This window comes from Eublepharis macularius, chromosome 11 (assembly GCF_028583425.1).
Source record: "Eublepharis macularius isolate TG4126 chromosome 11, MPM_Emac_v1.0, whole genome shotgun sequence".
Lineage (NCBI taxonomy): Eukaryota > Metazoa > Chordata > Lepidosauria > Squamata > Eublepharidae > Eublepharis > Eublepharis macularius.
In genome coordinates, this window is record NC_072800.1 from 65,299,352 (window position 1) to 65,321,241 (window position 21,890).

General features: G+C 42.4%; 1 protein-coding gene across 1 annotated transcript in view; it reads right to left on the bottom strand.

Moving 5' to 3' along the window:
* Positions 1–21,890, bottom strand: part of ITGA8 (integrin subunit alpha 8) — a 159,148-nt gene that overhangs the window by 61,024 nt on the left and 76,234 nt on the right. The window contains exons 17-23 of the mRNA XM_054991800.1: positions 21,174–21,328; positions 17,778–17,915; positions 17,210–17,277; positions 15,374–15,521; positions 7,435–7,527; positions 3,716–3,795; positions 2,263–2,343 (exon numbers count right to left, since the gene is read on the bottom strand). Of these exons, the coding sequence (XP_054847775.1) occupies positions 2,263–2,343; positions 3,716–3,795; positions 7,435–7,527; positions 15,374–15,521; positions 17,210–17,277; positions 17,778–17,915; positions 21,174–21,328 (763 nt within the window). The remainder of the gene's footprint in view (positions 1–2,262; positions 2,344–3,715; positions 3,796–7,434; positions 7,528–15,373; positions 15,522–17,209; positions 17,278–17,777; positions 17,916–21,173; positions 21,329–21,890) is intronic.

Here is a 21,890-nt window from a genome sequence, read left to right on the forward strand (position 1 = left end):
GCTGACATGCTGTGCCAGAAACATCACTATTAATTAGCGTGGTATGGAGCTATTACCTGCCCATTCTATTTGTATCCTACCCTTCCCCCAAGGTGCTCAGAGAAGCATGCATGGTCCTCTTCCTCGATTTTATTCTCACAACAGACCTATGAGGCAGATTGAGGTGAGAAAAAGTAACTAACTCAAGTTACGAGTAGTTATCTTCCTGGCTGAGTTGGATTTTGAACCCAGATCTTGTTAGTCCAATTTTTTAACAACTACACCTCACCATCTCTGATTGTGCAATCTATCATACAGCACAAGATTAGGTATAGGACAAAGAGACCTCTACACAACCATTTAAACCTTCCTATGAGCATCTCATGATATGCTTCCGCTTGAGGATATTCTTGTGAAGAAGTTTGATATGAATTTGGCTTCCCCCATCACATGCCTTACAAACATTAAACACTGAGTTTTCCAAATGTGTGGAACCAAGGGAGGCTATGAACATACAGGTTCTTTCTACAAAACTGCCATCAATATGATTCTTACTATGAAGAGAGAATGTAACCACTGATGAAATCACAGAAATAACACTTCATCTTGAGTTCTGTTCACCACTATGACACGTTTCCCACTGCTTAGATCCAAATGCATCTGGAAAAAAACCTTTTTAATCTAACCAAAAGCAGAAGATGACTAGGATGGTTTGCATAACCACATTTGCACATGTCAAGAAAGTGTTGTCTGATCATACCTAAAGTAAGCCCACTCTGTAAATATAAAGGTGGAGACCAGATGTTGAATGTGCAGCCAAACTACCACTGCCTACATCCATGGAAAACCTAAACCACATGCTGTTAGGGTGAACATGAACCCTTTTCAGGATATGGCACAGCAAACTGGGTGAAGGACAAGGTGAAGAGAGACTCTCTGATAAACTATACCAGGTCCAAAGCAAGTGCAGCAGAAGGCTGGTATATTGAGATATCTGATGCTCCGAGTGAAGGAAAGGCAGTCATGTATTGAGAAGAGTCTATTTTCACAACCAGCTCAAGCATGAAACCTCCTGCTCGCACTCCCTGTGAGATGGTGGGTGGTATGCATGCCAGAAACAGTCAGAGAGCTCTGCTGCCAGTGATGACCTAAGATACAATGCACACACACTGTTCTGAGTGCATCATCGTATGACCACTCCTACATTTGGTACTGGCAGCATGAAGTCACCATAAGCAGTAGCTAGCACACTGGAACAGCCTGTGAAAAATAGAGCCTTAGTGCAAATAGGTTAGTGCAGTTAACAGAATGAGAAAATATATACTGTGGCTGAACAGATTGTTTACCACATTTGCTAGTTCAGTAATGTAGAGTATAATCTTCTATATATTGTTGAAGGCTTTCACGGCCGGAGAACGATGGTTGTTGTGGATTTTCCGGGCTGTATCGCCGTGGTCTTGGCATTGTAGTTCCTGACGATTCACCAGCAGCTGTGACTGGCATCTTCAGAAGTGTAGCACCAAAAGACAGAGATCTCTCAGGGCCAAGCTACAAGTGACAAATGACACAGGTTGGACACCTGTCAGCTTACCTCAAGTTTTGATGAGAAATGTAGGCATACTTGTCTTGCAGCTTGGCTCTCCAACTGCTGTCCAATGAACTTTTCAACTGTCACTTGTCCAACATTCCGCCAAGCTGCCTACATTTCCCATTAAAACTTGAGGGAAGCTGACAAGTGTCCAACCTGTGTCATTCGTCACTTGTAGTTTGGCCCTCAGTGTCAACAGTGTCACTGTGTCACAGGTTTGACACTGAGAGATCTCTGTCTTTCGGTGCTACACCTCTGAAGATGCCAGTCACAGCTGCTGGTGAAACATCAGGAACACCAAAACCACAGTGATACAGCCCAGAAAATCCACAACAACCACAGTATAATCTTCTCTTTTAACACTGGTTTTGAAATTAAAATGAAGTTAGAATATAGTACCTACCTCTGCCTGGGATATAAAGACAAAGAGATCTTAAAAGACGTTTTTGTTAGTAGCAAAAACTTTATTTCCTACAGTTAAATCAATAGAATAGTATTGGTAGTATCAGAACATTATCTTTTGCTTAAGAGCTTTTGTTCTGAAGAATTTTTCCAGTGCCACATGAAACCATTGGAGTTTCTGAACTAAAAAGCCCTTCTGTGGCCTAATCAACACTGAGGCCTAGATTACTGTAAACTAAATTAAACAAACATTTATGTTAGTTTCAAGTGTAGGCTGAATATAACGAACTTACCCTCTGATCTGTACTCGAGCCACTGCACTTATATCAATCTGAAGGTCAATCGAGTTACTGTTGGAGTTAACTTTGTTGGAACTAAAAGAGATTTGTGTAAAGATTAATTAAACTTCAAATACATAAACCTGAAAATAGTTCAACTAAAACCTGCTATTCTCCAGGACTATATCATTTACGAAGTTGTTTACTGTTATAACTACATGGAACATCCTTATTCAGAGCCAGTATGCCTCATAATAAGTTTTGCTCAGGAGGCAAAAACAACATGCCTTATGCCTTCATGTCTTGCTTGTGGATCTTCCCGGGCATCTCATCTTGCTATTGTGGGAAACAGGATACTTGACTAAGAGGGTTTGATACAAGATGGCTCCTCATGACAAATTAAAATTTCATTAACAGGAAACAGACACACACACAGAGTTGGCTTTGCTTTGAAAATTCCCTAATGTTTTAAATGGGAAGAATATGATGCAGATTTCTCAGGGACAGCAAATGCTCCTCTGAGCTTTTCCTATCCCTTGAAGCTAATGTAGATCAGTCTGAGAAAGTCCATTTTTATCTCTCATCTGCCAACAAAAAGGTATTTTCTACAAAGAATAACAGTCTGTGTTTAGAGATGCTTTCTCCCTCCTTGATACCTTCATCTGCAGAGCAGAAACTGAACATTTCCTAGTTTCTAAAAGACCACAGTTTTTGGTGACTATGTTTTAGAATCCTTTGTAGGCAAAAGAATGAACCTCAATTTGTTATTTTGCCTTCAGATGTCACATCAAAGGCTGCGTTTGCATGCAAGTTTGCTCCAAGCCAAAGAGGGGTTAGCTTTTTGTTGGGAGGGGAAACCTCCACATGATGTCATTCCCCTATTGCCCACTTTCCACGTTTTGCTGTGATCTTTCCCAAACCTGGGTTAGTACAATCTTTTTTCAAATGATTTCAGTCAAAGCATGTTTCTATGCCTTGTGGATGGAAAGGTACACATTTTTGCAGATCCAGCCCATGTTGGCACCACTTTTCTCTGGAGAACTTTTTTTAAAAATCAGCAATTGGCATATCATTATAGGGATATAATGATCTACAAGTTCCTCTGAATCCCCAGCTTTCATTTTTTTAAAGGTAAGTTTGCAGTCTTTTTTGTTATGGATACTCTTATTGGACATGTGCTCAGAAAAAGCTGCAAAACTCACTAACTATGATAAGGGTTTAAATGTATTCCTTGGCAAAACCCCAGAAATTGTGTCACAGAAGGCTACGTTATCAGAACATATACATATTTATTTTGCATAACTGGCTGTTTCTTAGGTCCAGTCCAGGCATTCTAATATTATGGAAAAGTAGTAAGTGGGGCAGGAAGTAAATGCATGAACTAGGTCAAAATAAACCTATTCACTAATGAATCACACCTTGGTAGAGAGAACTAGGTTATCATAATCTTAGTAAAAAAAGGTCTTACCTTCTTATTTGTAGTTCGAAGTTGATGCTCAATTCAGCATTTTCAAAATGCTGAACCGTAAATTTGATACCTGCAGAAAACTAGAAATCAGAGTTTGGTTATTAACAGTGGATAGTTATTAGAAGAGGGTCAGGCTTAAGGGTAAAGGCCTTAGGTGGCCTGAACCAACCCTTGAGTGCAGCTCTATAGCAGCCATTTTGAAATGTTGGATAAACGCATGCACAGTGTTGCAAATAATTCTTTACAATGACCCTGCACACCTTTGCTCTGTGGTCCTTTTAAGTGTACAGAGCCAGTAGCTCTTGCTGTGTGCCCAGTAAGATAGAAAAATCAACACACTACCTCCTTAAGATTAGAAGACATACATACACACATGGTTCCATATCATCTGAGAAGGAGACCCAATAAAAGGAGGGGTGAATTATGTTGTAAGTCATATTGGGGATAAAGCAGGGTATAAATATCTAAATAATTAAAATGAAATTGACTGCCTGGAGTCAATGATTATTTTCCACAGGCAAACAGGCGAATGATTCATTACAAGCATGTACATGTGTTTTGAATTTTAATGGATGGCAACAGGAAAAGTCAGTGGTGTTTACTTCAGAATTAGGAATCCAGTCTCTTGGTAGGGCAATAAAGGCTCTGTCAATGGTCAAGATATGGAGTCCTCACTATGGGTGGAGTGGGAAGCGGCTGAACCTGGGAGAGTGCCTTCCAAATGAACCTTGGAAATCCAAACCTGAATCCACCTATACATTCTCAGCTCCTTCATGGATGGGCACTGGGCCAAGCATTTACTATCCTCTTATCTAATTCTGAGTGCATATTTTAAAAAAAATATACACAATGGAGCCATATAAACATAAGGGAGATTTTTCTGCAGAGAAATCTGAAAAGGTAAAAATAAAGTAAGGGTTTGCCTTTGAGCCACAGCCCCTTCCCAAAGAAGGGAGGAAGAGTAGGAAGGCTGGAAGAAGCAAGAGTCAGCATGGAGGAAGAGCAGAATATTCCCACTCCTGCAAATTATTCATGAGGCCACCTCTTGTTAGATATAGTGACGATGATAAAAACAATCCAAATGTGTCTCTTAACAATAACAGGTATAACAACAACAAGAACAGAGATCCACAACATATAACTAGCAGCATGACCTCTGGAAATCTGGTTCCATGCACGCTAATGGACTACACACATACCGCAGTTGTTCTCAAGTTCTACAAGAGTCTTCCCCTCCCCCTATCAGTTAGTTTCACCTTTACTTAAAGCATAAAACTGCACTCCTGCTGCAAGATCCTAATGAACAGCAGATGGTGCCTCTGTGTGGCAATGGGTTTTAATGGTGGCTTTTAGTCCTTGACACTGCTAGTAATAACAGGCAAATGAGGTTCACATATGCCAACAATAAAACTCCACAGAGGTCAATGGAATGGTGCCTGCTTACTCCAGTCAAGGGTTTTACTCGGTCTAATAAACAGCTCTCAGAAAACAGAGGAAGAGATTTTTATCTCAAAGGCATAATACACAATTATTTAATACACAATGAATTTTGCTTGGATGGGACACCTCTGTCTATGTATCTTATGACATTTTAAAGTCTATCATAAAGGAAAGCCAAAGACCAATTAGGTGTTGGTGATTTCCACATGTTCCACATTTATGGAAACTAGCAGTGCAATCCTAAACAGAGTTACTCTGGTCTAAGACCATTGATTTCAATGAGCTTAGACTGCAGTAACTTTGCTTAGGATTGCTCTGTAGATTTTTGAAATATGAAACAGCACAATGTTACTATAAGCACAGTCTTGTAGATCTTCAAAATTGTGATGGTATGGGGCCTCCATTAGATTGCATGGTACTGGGCCCAGAATAATTACTAATGGTAGTAACTTCAATCACATGGGCAGAAGATGGGCTAGTATTCCAAAGTGTCATGTACTTTGTTAAGCTAGAGTACGAACCCCTTAAGAGAAAACTTTGATTTTTTAAAAAAAGTTTGAAATTTCAAGACAAATGATTAACATCACTTGAAAGAGTGTAGCTTCAGACTAGAGGTGGGCATGAACTGGGAAAAAACCGAACCATGTGGTTCGTAGTTCATGCCGTTTCACGAACTATGGACTTTCATGAACTTGTCCCAGTTTGCGAACCGGTTTGTGATTCGTGGGGTTTAAATACCCCTTTCTGTGCTGCTGTGAAGTGGCACGGAAAGGGGCATTTCACACACACACCCCACCAGCTTGGATCAGCTGCTTGTCAGGGAGATTCCCAACAAGCAGCTGATCCGGGGGTTTAAATGCCCCTTTCTGTGCTGCTTTGTAGCAGCAGGGAAAGGGGCATTTCACCTCCCACTGGCTTGGATTAGCTGCTTGTCTGGGGTTTAAATGCCCCTTTCTGAGCTGCTTTGCAGCAGCAGGTAAAGAAGCATTCTCCCCTGGATCAGCTGCTTGTTGGGGAGATCCCGAGTGCATGGAATGCTCCTTTCCCTGTTGCTGCAAAGCACCACAGAAGGGGCACTTAATTCCCAGCACTGGCTTGGATCAGCTGCTAGCTGATCAGGGGTTTAAATGCCCCGCTTTGCAGTGGCACTGAAAGGGTTATTGGGCTTTTACACAAACCAAACGAACTGGCAGACCAGTTTGCGGAAGTTCGTGAAAAATGGGCTTCCACAAACCGCTGGTTCGCGAAGCTCAAACCAGCCCAGTTCGTGATGAACTTTAGATTGTCTTGCAGTTCGTGCCCATCTCTACTTCAGACTGTGATCCTTTGTGTAAGCAATACTGAAATATGTATTGTCGAAGGCTTTCACGGCCGGAGAACGATGGTTGTTGTGGGTTTTCCGGGCTGTATTGCCATGGTCTTGGCATTGTAGTTCCTGACGTTTCGCCAGCAGCTGTGGCTGGCATCTTCAGAGGTGTAGCACCAAAAGACAGAGATCTCTCAGTGTCACAATGTGGAAAAGATGTTGGCAGGTCATTTATATCTACTCAAGAGATATAATATACTGAAATAAACAAGTGGCATATATCCATGCTTCTGTCCTTTATAAGATAAATGAAAAACAAATATCATAAATGGCTCTAATGAAACTGGTCTTTATGTTTGGATTTTTCAACAGAGGTACTCCTTTCCTAGCTCTGACATGGATGGCCCAAGATAGCCTGATCTTATCAGATCTCTGAAGGTAAGCAGGGTTGGCCCTGGTTATTACTTGGATGGGAGGCCACCAAGGAAGTCCAGGGTTGTTGTGCAGAGGCAGGCAATGGCAAACCACCCGTTTGTCTCCTGCCTCGAAAACCCCAACAGGGGGTCGCCATAAGTCAGCTGAGACTTGACAGCACTTTCTACCACCACTCCTTTTCTGCACAAAGGTAGCTGCATCCAGAAGCAGTTCATCAGGGCACCAGCAAGAGTACTTTTAGCAAGTTTAAATCTCAATGAAAACCAGTGGGCAAATACACACTTGTCAAATCCAACTAATTTCAATAGAAATTTAATGGGTTAACATCATCTGGATTGCTGCCAAGGTCATAAATAAGTTCAGAGGATTATCTTTTCTTACACAGTGTAAAGCTTTCTACTTTACCAACAATTTCCGCCTCAAAGAATTGTTTTAGCTAGCATTTACTGACACAAATCCTCCCTAATTGAGGTAGTTTCCCATTAACTCCCCAAACAATTTAATTTGATCAGAATCAGTAAATGTGGTTTTGTCTTACATTTGTTCCAGCTGCCATGGGGTTCCCAAGGTCACAAATCACCATTCTAGTTTCATTTTCCATCTTGTAATCGCAGCTCAGCACACGTAAGGACTGTAACAAAAGAACACCAACATGGAGGTCAAAGGTCAATCCAGAATGTATCCTGTTGGCAAAATGAATGCCTTTAAGAAGCTACGATTGCTGTTGATTTCAAACACCTGCACAAAGGTCCGGTATTTCACTCCTAACCAAAGAAGAGGGGTTTGGGACTTTGAAGAGAACAAGAAAGAAATGTGTGTAATATCTGTAAGTATATGTGAAAGAATATTTTTGTGTTTAATTCTTTCTGCTTCTTCACTGCAGGTACAAAGGGAGGAATGTCTCTGGTTACAAATATCAGCCTATCATCTTTGTCCTTCTACTTCTGTAAGATCAGAGTTGAAACAAAGAGCAATATAATGTCTGCAATATCCCAGGGCAGTTGTGTGAGAAGGTAGATGGACCAAATTCCAAGGCCCTTGATCACCCTGGAAGCTGGGAAAAGGGCCACTAGTGGATCCTTTATTGAGGGGGAGAGGAAGAGAAGGACTTGAGCTACCATCTGCCTCATTATGCTCTCTTGCATAAGAGCAAGCACATTGCCTGCACAGTGACAAGAGGAGGAAAGTGTGAAATAGTACGAAGAGGGCCCAGAGGGAGTCTTCGTTCATGCCTGTGGTAGCTCGTCATTTCCTTGCAACACCCAAGGCCTTTGCCAAGGTGAACAGGACTAATTTATTTTGCTTTTAAAATTGATATTTATTTATTTACTTTATTTATACCCTGCCCTTCTCCCTAATAGGGATCCAAAGTGGCTTACATCGTTCTCTTCTCCTCCATTTCATCTTTACAACAACCCTGTTAGGCTGAGAGAGTGCAAATGGCTGAAGGTCACCCAGCAAGCTGCCATGGCAAAATAAGGATTCAAACCTGGGCTTTCCAGATCCTAGTCAGACACTCTAACCAGTAGCCACTGCGTCATGCTGGCTCTCACACTGGCTGATATTCGAGCTCCGTATCTATTTCAGCAGTAATGTTTGTGCTGCCACTCTAAATGGTCTTTCCCCACATTATATGGATGCTGCTAAATTTCCTTCTTGTGTTCCATAAATGAAGAATTCTTACTGTGTGCTAGCTCATACATACGCAGCCTGTTTACCAATGGAATCAACACCTAGCATATACTATGTAGATGGGCATGCATATGGGCCTGTGCATAGAAAAAGAGACTTTGAAATTATATGAGGCAGATTTTGGTGATACCAGAATGAGGTTGCAACATTTAAAACTATCTGAATGACAGAACAGAAAAATGCTACCTTTCAGTAAAAACAGACAAAGGATATTAAGAACAGTCACAGTAGGTCCTTGCTTTCAGAACCGGTGTCGGGGCTTCCCAGGGGTTGCCAGACCCCTTGAGCTCTTTCACCTTGTTCCAGCCTGCCTCCCCTCTCCAGGGGGGGGGACCTTGGGGGCCCGAATTCTCGAGTCCCAAGGAACCAGTAAGGTCACGGTAGAGAGCTTGTAAAACTCAACTGCCGTAAATTCACTGCTTCATCCCTTACTTTACCCCCCAAAATTGAAAAGCAACTAAGAAACAGTTGCAAAATACTCCTGGGGTTGGAGGACAGCAAGTGTGGGAAGATACCATGGTGGCTAACCAACAGGAATCCTTTACAGCTAGCATTTGTCAATGCAGTCTGAAGCACTCTGAAAACTATAAAGTCTGTAGTTCTCCCCTCCCTACCAGCACTTGCTCTGTGGTGCAGAGTGGTAAGCTGCAGTATTGCAGTTCAAGCTCTGCTCATGACCTGAGTTTGATTCTGGCGGAAGCCAGGTTCAAGTAGCCAGCTCAAGGTTGACTCAGCCTTCCATCCTTCCAAGGCCGGTAAAATGAGTACCCAGTTTCCTAGGGGTAAAGTGTAGATGACTGGGGAAGGCAATGGCAAACCACCCTGTAAAAAGTCTGCCAAGAAAACGTCGACTCGTGATGCAACGTCCCTCCATGGGTCAGTAATGACTCGGTGCTTACACCTTTTTTATAGACCAGTGGTGACGCTACCAAACCACTTATTGCAATGTTCTCTCTCTATGTACCCCCAACACTTGGAAGAATTTACTACCTATTATAACATATTTTAAACACTGTTGTTTTCCTCAAGCATCTCAGCAAAACAAAATTGAGTATAGATAAACTATAACATTAACATAAACTACTGCTACACTTGTACGTTGAGCTGCATTTACCAGAGAACCTGCAGCGTATTGCTAATATGAATGCATCAAGCCAAAAGGCTGTGGTAAGTGAAGAGTTATACTAGTGCTGCATCCCAACTTTTAGCCCTGTGTTTTAGCCTCTACATATCTCAAGCTATTTCTGGTTCTTTGGCAATACTCTTATTTTTCTTTCATAAGAATGGATAGTGATGATCTTTTCTGTGTGTTATCTCTGGCATCCTTTCTCTACTTAGATCATCTGTACAAATAAAAAAAACAGAGGGGGAAAGAACAGGAAGTTTCAAGACAGTAGGAGTTAAATAACATGGACTAAAAACAAAACAAAAACATTGTTAATTGTTTTTCCTCTTTTGGCATCATCAGAAAAGAAATAAAACCATATGAGTGATGTATACAAGAGAGCTTCTTAAAAATTATGTGGTTAGAGTTATTATTGTATACAACACTATACTAGTAGAAAAGAGCAAGAGTCTAGTAGCACCTATAAGAGTAACAAAATTAGTGGAAGGGTATTGTGAGGCCCCGCCCCACCGGCCGCGCCTTCCCCTTTCTCTGCCATCCTCCCAGTCGCCACCAGGGGGAGGTGGTGAGCTCCCTCTGCCTCAGACTAGGCAGGGACAGTGGTTGCAACACCAAACCCTGTCTCCTCCCTGCTGGTCTGTGAGCCACTCTTTCTCTCTCTCTCTCGCCGTGCTTGCTCTCAGCCAACTTCTCCTCCCCAGCATCATTGGGAGCCTCCCCCTTTATAGCAGCTCTCCTCCCCGCCCCTGCACCCGTCACCAATCCCCGTGCGTGGTCCCACCCCCCCTCTGCTCTGGCTCCTGACCTCCCTGACCCCATTGGTGCTCGTGCCCGTCTCTCCCCTCTCCCCCCTCTCCTGTCTCTTCTGCCACCCGCTCTCCCCTCCCCCACTTGGGACCAATCCCCTGCAGGTGCAGGTCAGCCTCCGCCCATGGCTCACACAGGTGAGCCCTCCCAGGAACCGTCCAGCCACTCAGCGGCCGGGCTGGCCTGTTCTCGGGCCCGCCCTTCTGCTGCTGCTCCCGGGCCCTCCCTCGCCCGGCCGCGGGCCACAGCCAACCCCGGGCCGCCGCCGGCATCTTCCCCGCCGCGCTGCTCTCCACCTGCGGTTCCGGCATCAACTGCGCGCCGGGCGGCCACTCTGGCCCTGGCAGCTCCAGCAGCCTCGGCGGCAGCAGCGGCAGGCTCCCCTGCGCCTTTGTCGCCTCACCCGAAGGCCCCGTCGCCTCGGCGCAGCCCGCTGGAGCACCCGGCCACGCCTCCAGCGCTCGGGAGCAGCCCGACCCCTCCGTGAGTGTTGGGGGCTGGGGGGGGGGCTGCGGGCCATATCGGGGCATCGGGGGGGTTGGGGGAAGGTCGGCCGGGCCCAGTCCAGGGCAGGCGGGGCCTGCTCCGGACAGGTATGAACTTTCATGAGCCACGTCATATATGCCTCCTGCATATCTGCCATGAATGTATATGGGCTCTGCCTCTGATCTCTGAGAGTATGGGAAGTTCTTTATTGCTGCAATGGCAGTAGGTTATCTCGCAAATGTTTACTTTCTCTTTCTTGCTCCGTTGAGCCAGTGTCCTTGACTGCCAGCTGAAACTGGCTCAAAATGTATCCTTCTTGAGAACCAAAGATAAGTTCATCTTTCTCACTGTCTAGACTAAAACAACGTCTCACTCCAATCCCCCCTGTTAACAGTCCTCTCTCCCCAAAGGCGGGAATATCCCCTATAACTAACACTGCTAGCCCCACATACGTCACTTCTGCCAATTCCACTGTCTGAGCACCTTGAACTGAATGGATCTCTAATAACGTTACTTCAACTGGAACACCTATGTGTTAACTGTGGAGAAGTTGGGGATCTGCCAGGGACACCACAGCTCACTTCTTCAGATACAGCTAGAATGTAAGCCCATCTGTCCTTGTATCTTGGAGAGTGGAGTGATTGCAGAAGTTGAATGATAATAGCCAGTGAATGACAATAGCAGGCGTGATTGAATTGGGTGGGATATGCAGAGGATTAGTGGGTGTGGAGAAATTAGCATGAGACAGGAACTCTATACCAATGTTTTGACTGAAAATGGTTCTAGAATACTAAGTACAAAGTGACAGGTTGCATTATTTCCATAAGAAAAGCTAGTTGTTCTTGAACTGGGAAGCCAGATTAGAAAAGAACCTCAGAATGTAATGTGCCATTTCAGCTGAGACTTGCACAGTGCCATCCTAAGTAGAGTTAGCAATGTTCTTGACACCATGTGGGTACACTTTTGTCAATTGTTAATTGATTGTCTCAGAGATACAGGAGAGGAGTGTGGAGTTTCTCCACACCGTTTTCCTTTAGTGAACCTCTGAAGACATGTCAATTGATATCTTTTTGTATTGTGTGAAGTGGACTTAAGACTTCCTCTTCTTTTAGCCAGTCAGGGTACCAGTGTCCCCAAACACTGCCTTAATTTAAAAAAAATGCTCTATTACCATTCTGTATTTAGTTTTTGCCAAAGAGCCCCTGCACATCTGCTACAGAACACCTGGCAGGGAAACCTGGAGGACATATTCAGTTTATAGAGTCACTGGCAAGAAGTGCTGGGCATTGCTGTTACCGTGGTGTGACTGCATTATCTATAACACTTCCCTGTAGCTGTACAATGACTTGTGGTAGGTATTGGCTTTTAGGAAAGCTTTGTTTATGATTACTGTTCTTCTCATTGAAGAATATCTATTAACTTGCCAGGGAACATCAGGGTGCCTAAGAATGCAGTCTGAAAACCACTGTGCTAAAGTTATAGAATCTCTGTTCTCACTAAGAAATCCTGTTTTAAATTTGCATCCCAAAGGATAATAAGAAAGCAAAAGTTGCTATCTGTATAAGGACTTTGCAAAGGAAAAAAAATTGGCAGCTGCTTTAATCACATATGTAAAACCATTGACACCTGTGTATGTTTTCACTATAGTGGCTTATTAGACCAGAGGAACAATTCTTTTTTTATTGTAACACATGGCGTATTTTAGAGTTCTTAACAGTAGCAAAGCCCAATCAATTAGCACTTGCACAACTTGGATTTCGTTCCAAGTGGAAACGGCTGGAATGTGGATGAAAATGGACAACCTACTCAAGTTCTTGGATTAATAAAGCTGCAGGCTTTAAAACTGGCAAAGCTGCCTTCACAACGATGATTTACTGGCCATAGTACAACTATTTCTCCTGGGGTCTGAATATTAACAAACTGTCTGCTGACTGCAAACATTCTAAACACCCAGATCCTGAATGCAAACTTACATGAAAGTAACAACTATTGGGATTTGTGACTCTTGTTTCTGAGTAATTGCATTTAGAGTATGGGAATCAGCATCTTTTTCCTATTGATGGAGAGGGTTATAACTGAATTGTTTCTGTTCCAGCTACTAGCTATATATCTGTTTCCATAATGAGCTAAAAAAGTGTAACTCTTTGCGAAATAAAAAATTGTACAGGACATATCTCAGTTGTTGCAATTATTGCAAACGCACTAAATCATTCCCTAATAATTTAGGTCATCGAATCACAATATCTGTAACACTTATGTTGACTCCCACCAGTCCAAGGGAATAATGACCAACAAAATTACCTCACTGCTTTCCTTCCATTGTCCCATCTGAATTTGTCAATCAGCTGCTATGGCTTGAGGCTTCCATGGCCCTCATTGCTCTCTACCATGTCTGCTTTGTGCTGCAGTTTATATGACTCATGTATGTGTCATGTATGTAGCTAAGATACAGAGGAGTTAGCCATGTTAGTCTGTAGTAGCAAAATCAAAAAGAGTCCAGTAGCTTATGTCATGTTTTCTGATTGTGAGCAGGGAGTCAATCCTTTGGTGAGCTGTTTGGGTGCATCTTGGAAAATGCAGGCACATTCACTTGTAATGTTAAAATCAAAGGTTCTACCAAAGTTGATTGATCATATCTTCAAGCTCATTACAAATAAACAGAAACAGCACAAAGCAAAATCAAATAAGTGTAGGGTTAACAAGGGTATAATGCTGATGCCATAGAACTTTAAAGGCTGGCCAATCTGGAGTCCAGATTGTGCCTCTAGCTTTTGAGTTCAAGAATAAAGGGTATGGATTAGTGCAACAAAATAGCATTTTTATATACTTCCAAATTAACTTCCTGTTTTCACCGGGAATAACAAGACCAATGGCCCTGGAGATGTAAATCCGTGGGGACAAATTTGTTGATTTTTACATTTCAGACATAGGAGCTCTGCATCCTTTCTAAATTTATAACTATAATAGAAGCATGATCAATTTCTGACTCTCCTAGATTGCTTTTTAACTGTCCTTCATACTCGTGTGTGCTAGTGCCATCATACAATGATCTATCTATACATATTCAGTCTCCTTTGTCCTAGTCTGACACTCCTAACTACTATACTTTGGTGGCTCCTTCTCTTCCTCAAGAATCTTGCCTGTAAGTTACTCTTCCTCCAGGAAACATACTTTAACTCTCCCAACAAACTATCATCTAATAGTATGATAAAGCTTCATAGTGCAATCTACAAAATTAGAGAGAGTGAGAGAGAGAGAACACCAAAATGTAAATATTAAGAAGGGAGTCAGGATATTGTTAAAAGATGTTGGTGCACCCACCAGATAGCATCAATTCCTTTCTTGTCAGCTGAGTTTTTTCCCCTTTGTCAAGTTTTATACCACCAAAATAGTCTTTTAGAAGAGAAGCAGGAGGTTATTTTCAACATAACAAAAATATTTGCTTCAAGAAAGGAAATTAACTTGGCACACCTTGGTTCCTTTTTTGGGTGTCATGCTTTGAACCATCCAAAATAAAGTTCATGCTGTATCAGCTTGCGAGCTTTGTAGTTAAATGAGTTGATATACTCTTCTTGCCCAGCAGTGAACACATGAACTGTCTGTGCATTTCGGGGATAGTCTTTCATCTTGGCTCCTCCAAAAACATCCCCCTCCTTTTGCGTCCAAAACCTTTCAAATAAAATCATCTAAGTCCAAATTCAGTTCAAGCTCCCATGGCTTGCTGAACACCATTTGTATAAACTTTTGCTATATCTCATAATTCAGATATTTGTTTTCTACTTATGTAATAAAATTTTTGGCATTGTGTGTCATGTTTAATATGCTTTGTTTTAGATTTCTGTGATCCTAATCCTATAAAACATCTCATCCTAATCCTAGCAGTCTCATTCTATTAATTGGTTTAAACAACCTTGAATTTCAGTGAGAAAGGCAAACTATAAATAGCGTAAATAAGTCTTCCGAAAATGCCATGTATTTGAGTAAACAATGCATTATTTGAAAATTCACATCACCTACTACTTCACTTTGAATAAAGCCACTAATATCTCCTACAAAGCCTAGTATGGTCACGAGGTCATTCCTCCCTTATACAAATGAGATCACAGAGTCTCTGTCAGGAAAAAAAGCGATGGTAACCCATGAATGCCTGGCCTGCTACAGGCAGCAGCGTGTGAGATGAGTTGCAGGGAATATCCCAGTCTTCGTCACTGAGGCCACTGAACGGGGTGGGGAAGGCAGAACCCCTACCAGCACCGCAAGCTCATGCTGCAATTCTGTGGACACACAGTAGCTGCATGTTTCTACAGTGCAGCAAGTATGTATCCAGCATGTACCCATGAGCCAGTGCTAGTCTGATTATCATTACCTTGTTGTTACGTTCAACACCAGTGTAATCTGCCTCTGGAGGTATCTTTATATGCAGCTCAGCTTCATAAGCTCCTTCACCATCATTTCTTGTATTTACCAAAAGCATGACACAGTTTTCTTCCCCAATTATGATCCGATCTCTATCTCTATCAAAAGAATACATATTTTCAGTGAATATCATTCTGAAAATTTATGAGCAAATTTATTTCTGAGCAAATGGTGATCTGAAATGCCTATCACATTCCACGAATGTGAGAAATCATTTCTGTGCCACAAAATCTATGCATTTAACCACCTTTGCTCACACCAGAATGAATCCTGCACCTGAAAAATATAATTCATGAGTTGGCTGTTATGACCTAAACCACGTCTGCCTCTGAAAAAATGTGCCACTCCTTAAACCGGCCTTTCAAAATGGATTGAGATCATGATTCAGCGTATTTCTGAAAAACAGGTAGCCTACATTAAGGCATTATATGGATTTCTACTGAATTGTTCACAAGCTCTCCTCAGTACATCTAAATCCGGAAAAAAACGTTCACACACACTGGCTTCAGCTTGTAGTAGAATATGTCTCTGTGAATAATTTCCAGTTTATACTGATGACCTACCTAATCGAGTGCAGGTGACCCAGACTATCCTGCTTTCTGGGAGAGATCATCCCAAGTCTGTCTTTTCATTGGCTATTGTGCTAGGAATACATGTACTCTGCCATGGAACTGACACTCCTACTATTCCTTTGTTGCTGTGTCCATATAGCATTTATAGAGTGGGTCCTGTAACTCCTTTCTGCTAAGTTTTTAGATCCTATGATTTCCTCCCACCATGTTTCCCTCCAGTGGAAAAACAGTTTTTTCCAACAGAGAATTTCTATTTGAAAAGTCTATCCTTACCGGAAGATGACTTGGTAGCAGGGAGTCATACATCCAATCCATAGCTTTGATGCTTAATCACTACCACTAGCATTACCACCACTACCCTTTCCTTTGGGGGCACTCTGAAAAGGAAACCTCAACATGTTACCAACTCAGATTAGTGACTGTTCTATGTTTGATGACAGGCCAGTGAAAGACAGGCGGGAATAATTCCAATTTGTGGTGCCTGTTAACATTCTAGAGGTATGGCAGAGATAACTCACGAGTCTGATCCTGTCCATGTCTAGAGTGGACAAATGTTTATGGAACATGCTCAGGTAAAGCAACAGAAGATACACTTTTACCAATGAAACCATCATTCTCTCCTTAATTTTGCTGCAAGGATGCAGGGATGGATGGAGCAGAAGTTGAACAACTCCACTTGATGCTTACAAGGCTCCCCAGAGCTTACAAGTATGGCAGGGGAACCCTTTCTGCTATGAAATATCTCAGAAGACCTCTGGAAACATGATTTGTGGTATGAGACTTACATTGTTCCAGGGATGTGGCCCAAGAATGCATTTTTATCCCTCAACTGCAAAATGCCTAACTAATAATATCCCCTTGGCACTGATGCCAAAAGAGAACCCAGAGGAAAAATAATTTACACATGTTTTTGTTCAAGCAGGGGAACACTATCTAAATCTTTATTTATTTATTTTTCCTGAGATAAATGAAGTAGACTAAGTGGAGATATGCAGAAGTAAAAAAACCTACAACAACAAATGTAACAAACCTTTGAAGTGATATATTCTCCAAGGTCGTAAAAGGTGGACCAGAAACTTAAAATCCCATCTCAGCATGTGATAGTTAAGATCTCCTTCCTATCATGGGGCAGTCTTTTTTTTCCCTCTGAGCAGTTTTTAATGAACACCTTTATCCCATTAACTGTAATACACAAGTTTATTTGTTCAACTTACGGCACAGCGGAAAGTTTCAAGTCAGAAATGCATAAGTTGTCCTCTCCACAATCCACAAGAATGTAAGCCTGCATTGTCCAAAACATGCATCACTCATGTTAGTACTCTGTTTGAAAGGAATTCCAATCATTTCCTTTCCTTTCCTTTTTGTTTGTTTGTTGACAGGCATTAGAAATACCTCCCCCCAAAGACTTAATACTTCCAAATCCTTATTCCAGTGCAAAGAAGATTGGTGACTGCAGATCTATGTAAATTCTGCATATTAAAAAAAAAGTGAGTACATATTTCCTTCATTCCATGAAGGAACATGTTTTACATGCTGTTACAGCTAGCTGGATTCAGACAACGAGAACATTTACAAAAGGCACCCTGGAAGAGATCCAAAATATTCAGATAGATCTGGTTCGATTAACTTCCCATAATGAACAAATTAAACTCTTGTTGCTCATATTGAAAGAATGCTGAAACTATAAAAAACCACCTTATAAAAGATGCCACACAGCATAATAAACATCATCAGTTGTTTACAATATATATATATAGATAGATAGATAGGCAAGACCCATACTTTCTCTCCAACGATGCTTTCCTGGTAATAGTTCAATACTGGATTCATGGAGAAACCATCGGAAAAAGTGGATTCATCCAAGCTGTAATTCAAGCTAATGCCAATTGGAGACAATTTATCTCGAAACTCTGTTTCATCCTGTGTGAAATAAATTAGAGGGAAACTTCAAAATATAGGGACTACACTTCATTAGAGATGGGCACGAACCGAAATACAAACCAAAGTTCATGACGAACCAGGCCAGTTCAAGGTTCGTAAACTGGTGGTTCATCAAAGCCCATTTCTGATGAACCACCATGAACTTTAGGCTGGTTCGTTTGGTTCGTTTTTTGGTTCATCACTGCAGACAGCCTGGCACCAATCACAGTTTCCTAGGCAACAGGGGATGGACTTCCTGCAGACCATCTGCTGGCCTGGAAGTGGCCTTCTGCTGGCCCGGAAGTGACGATTTGCTGACCTGGATGTGACGTTTTCATGAACCAAATGAACCGGTTCATGAACTGGCGCAGGTTTGTGAAGGTTCGTGGTTCATGAAATGCGACAAGCCACGAACTGCACGGTTCAGTTTTTCCGGTTCGTGCCCATCTCTATGCTTCATTAATGTACTGATTTTGGTCCTTATTTCTATAATAAAACATTTAAGTCTCCAAACAGGACAAAGAATGTTACTCACCTCTACTTGAGTTTCCAGAACACATTGCCTCCACAGATCCACACACGGAAGTAGCTTGCTAAGTGGTGCAGGCTCAGAATTATTTCAAAGCAGAAGACTATCATGAGGTTGTATCTCTAAAGAGACCAATTGCCACAAATTCTTCACTGCCTGGCAGACACAGAAGGTGCACACATGTGGATCTGTGGAGGCAATAGTGTTGATTTGTTCCATAACCAAGGAGTTGCATGCATTAGCTTTGAAAAACACTCATCTGTTGCCTTGTATAGATCCAAAAAGTACTTCCCAATACTTTCCACATCAGCAGATGGCCATCACAGCAGCTCTGCCTGACATGTCAAAATAATACTAAATGCGGATGAAGAATGGGTAACATCAGTGTGCACCCAGCCACATAGTTCATAGCATTTCTGTTTGTGGAAGGGGGGGGGAGCAATTTCTACTGATTCCACTCTCCTACAACAGACTCCCACTTTGCCCCCTATGCTGTTTTGGGGAATCCACAGACACTCCTGAACAAAATGTCAGAGGAGCTCAATGCTTAGCAAGAAAGGGGAGAAGGAAAGTCCTGCTTTGCAAAGTCATTGGATGGCTGGATACATGCCATGGTTTTCTATGCAAAAGCTACTTTTTTGTCACCAATTTAAGCAAGTGGTGACCATGAACTGCCACTCTAACATTGTGAAGATGAGAGATGAAGTAAAATCATCTATAAATATTAGGCAATTCAAATGAAACTTTGAAAGATGCCTACAATAAAGTGCCATGGCTCTTCCAACGTCTTTGCAAAAATTGTTCATACAATAAGATGTTTTAGGCACAAGCATTTGTACCATATTTACACTGGGGTGGATCATATCTAGCACAGCAAAGCTGCCCTAGAAGAAGGGGAAATTTCCTGTCTCTTCTGCCCACTTCACCCTGCTGTGTCCTCCCAAATCATGTCCCCTGGAATTAGTAGACCCTTGGAACAAAGCAGGGTGAAATGGGGGGTCTGCAGTGTAAATGGAAAAAATGCCAGAACCCTCTCTCCTTTTCTATGGGTGGATGTGCCTTCTTGTGAATTTTGAGCTCTTTCCCACTTAATACTGTCAATAATCACCTTCCTCATCTGCCAAGGAAATTCTGTGTCTGCAACCCTTGCTTATTATAGTGTATTCTGGGCAGGCTGTAAAGTGAACACTCAGATTACATGAGGCGTTGCTAGGTTTCTCCACTGCACATTGTGAATACAGATTGTGCCCCATAACACACCTGATTCTTCCTCTTGCAGAAAAAGTTGTGGTGAGCCCATTTAAGTTTTCATTTTTGCACCTAAACATGAACATTTCTTGTAGGAGAACCTCAGTATCTGAAGAAAGGAGCTTTGACTCTCAAAAAATTATACCCTGAAAACCTTATTGGTCTCTAAGGTGTCACTGGACTCAAATCCTTTCATTAATTTCTCTCTCTCTCACACACACACAGATTGACTAACTGCTTCTTTTTCTTCTGAGTTTGGGACAATAATCACACTACTGTGCAACCTTCCTCCCAACAGACTGATTTTTGAGAACTGTGCAACTCCTCAGCTAGTCTGACAAAGCACGTAGAAGCACTCTGAACCAGATTGTGGTAAAGTTTAGGCAGATCCTCTTTATGCAACTTATTTGAGCCATCCTCCCATCCCATGATATTAAGAGCCATTCTGCCCCCAGCTGTCACTACAGTTACGTGGGTAGGTGAGGTAGCTAACAGAAAGTGCAGGAAATGGGAAAGAAATCAAAGTTCCCGAAATATAAACAGGATCTCGAATTTTGAAGCGAGCCCCAAGCAATGTCGTCTGGGTGCTTTCAGCTCTGTTTTAAAGCCATATGTGCTATTCTAGTTCACAAATACAACTCTTGTGTCTGAGGGCCGGATCTAGGGTTGCCAGTAGCCAGGGCAACCCTAGTCCAAACCCTCTCACGCGCGTGCTCCCGGCACTACGTGATGATGTCACTTCTGTGATGTCATCATGCAGGGTGGAGTGTGCCGCCCGCATGGTGCACCGGCGGAGGCAGCGTGTGGAGCTGGGAAGCCGCCTGCACCATTCGCCTACCCACAGGACAGGGGGCAGCTGGCCACCCCCTGTCCTGCAGGGCAGGCAAATGGCGTGGGCGGCCTTGCAGCCTCCCATGCTGCCTTTTGCCTGCCCTGCAGGACAGGAGGTGCGCGGCAAGCTGGCTGCCCCCTGTCCTGCGGGGCAGGCGAAAGGCAGCGTGGGGGGCTGGGAGGCTGCCTGCGCTGTTGCCCGTGTGCTCCCGGCAGCTGGCAGCTGCTCCCAGTGCCCCCTCCCTGGCAGTGCCGGAGGCAGACTACCCCCTCCCCCCTCGATCCGGCCTTGTTGTGTCTACAGGTACGTAATAAATGACTCCATTCCAGATTTTCTTTCTTTTTATGTACAAGAAGGCATGTTTAGCTAACTAAAAATCAAGGTGAGAACATAAGTCATCCACGGAAAGGTTATTGTAAATACCTATTTAATACTACCTGTTAGCACTGTCATTTATAGTCAGTTCCAAAGATGTATCATAAGCATTATCTATGCAACATGAGGCAAGGAATATACCCTTTTTAAAATACAAAAATCAATTACTTTTATTAATTTCGTTTACTGCTCTTGTTTGGTCAGTCTACAAACAAAGTTCATTTTGATACAGCACCCCCCAAAATGTTCTTTACTTCAAGAATAAAAAACTTACTCTGAGATAAACCATGAAGTCCTTGCAAGTGAGCTGCTTTTGCCTATCCATCATAAACAGAAAGACATGTTGTGACTGATGGTAGTCCAAGAAGAGAGTCCGTTTCACAGCTACTTTTGGTTTTAACGAATCTAACTGCAATTCAGCTTTCAGAGCTACAAAATAGAAGCAAAATGCAATGTTCAGCAGATCAAAATAGTGGGAAGAAACACATGTAAAACTAAAATAGTTTCTATGTCTATAATTTAAGCAAAAGCAGAAGAGGTAGGCAGAATATGTAAAACTGTTATAAACACTTGGACCAACAAGAAAAAGGCTACAATTCCTATGCAAACATATTTGAGAGTAAGCTGTACTGCAAACAGTGAAACTTAGTAAGCATGCATACAGTTGGCAGCTAAAATGAGTTATGAATAAGTGCCGTTATCCTTGGGTCCCAAGATGCTGAGGAGAAAGACAGGCATATATTACAAAACAATCAGTTGATCCATCCTGTTCCCAATTATACATCTTCAAGTTTGTTCAACTTGATCTAGCAGCTCTTTTCAGGCACAGGGACTCCATGTACAAAGAGAGTTCCGGTTACTTCAGTTGTATTCTTAAAAGAGTGAAGGTCTTCAAGATGCATATTGACAACTGCTGTAGCATAGTGGTCAAGTGGCTGGGCTCCAAGTCAGCACTCTGCTGGTTTGAATCCCATTACTGCCATAAGCTTAG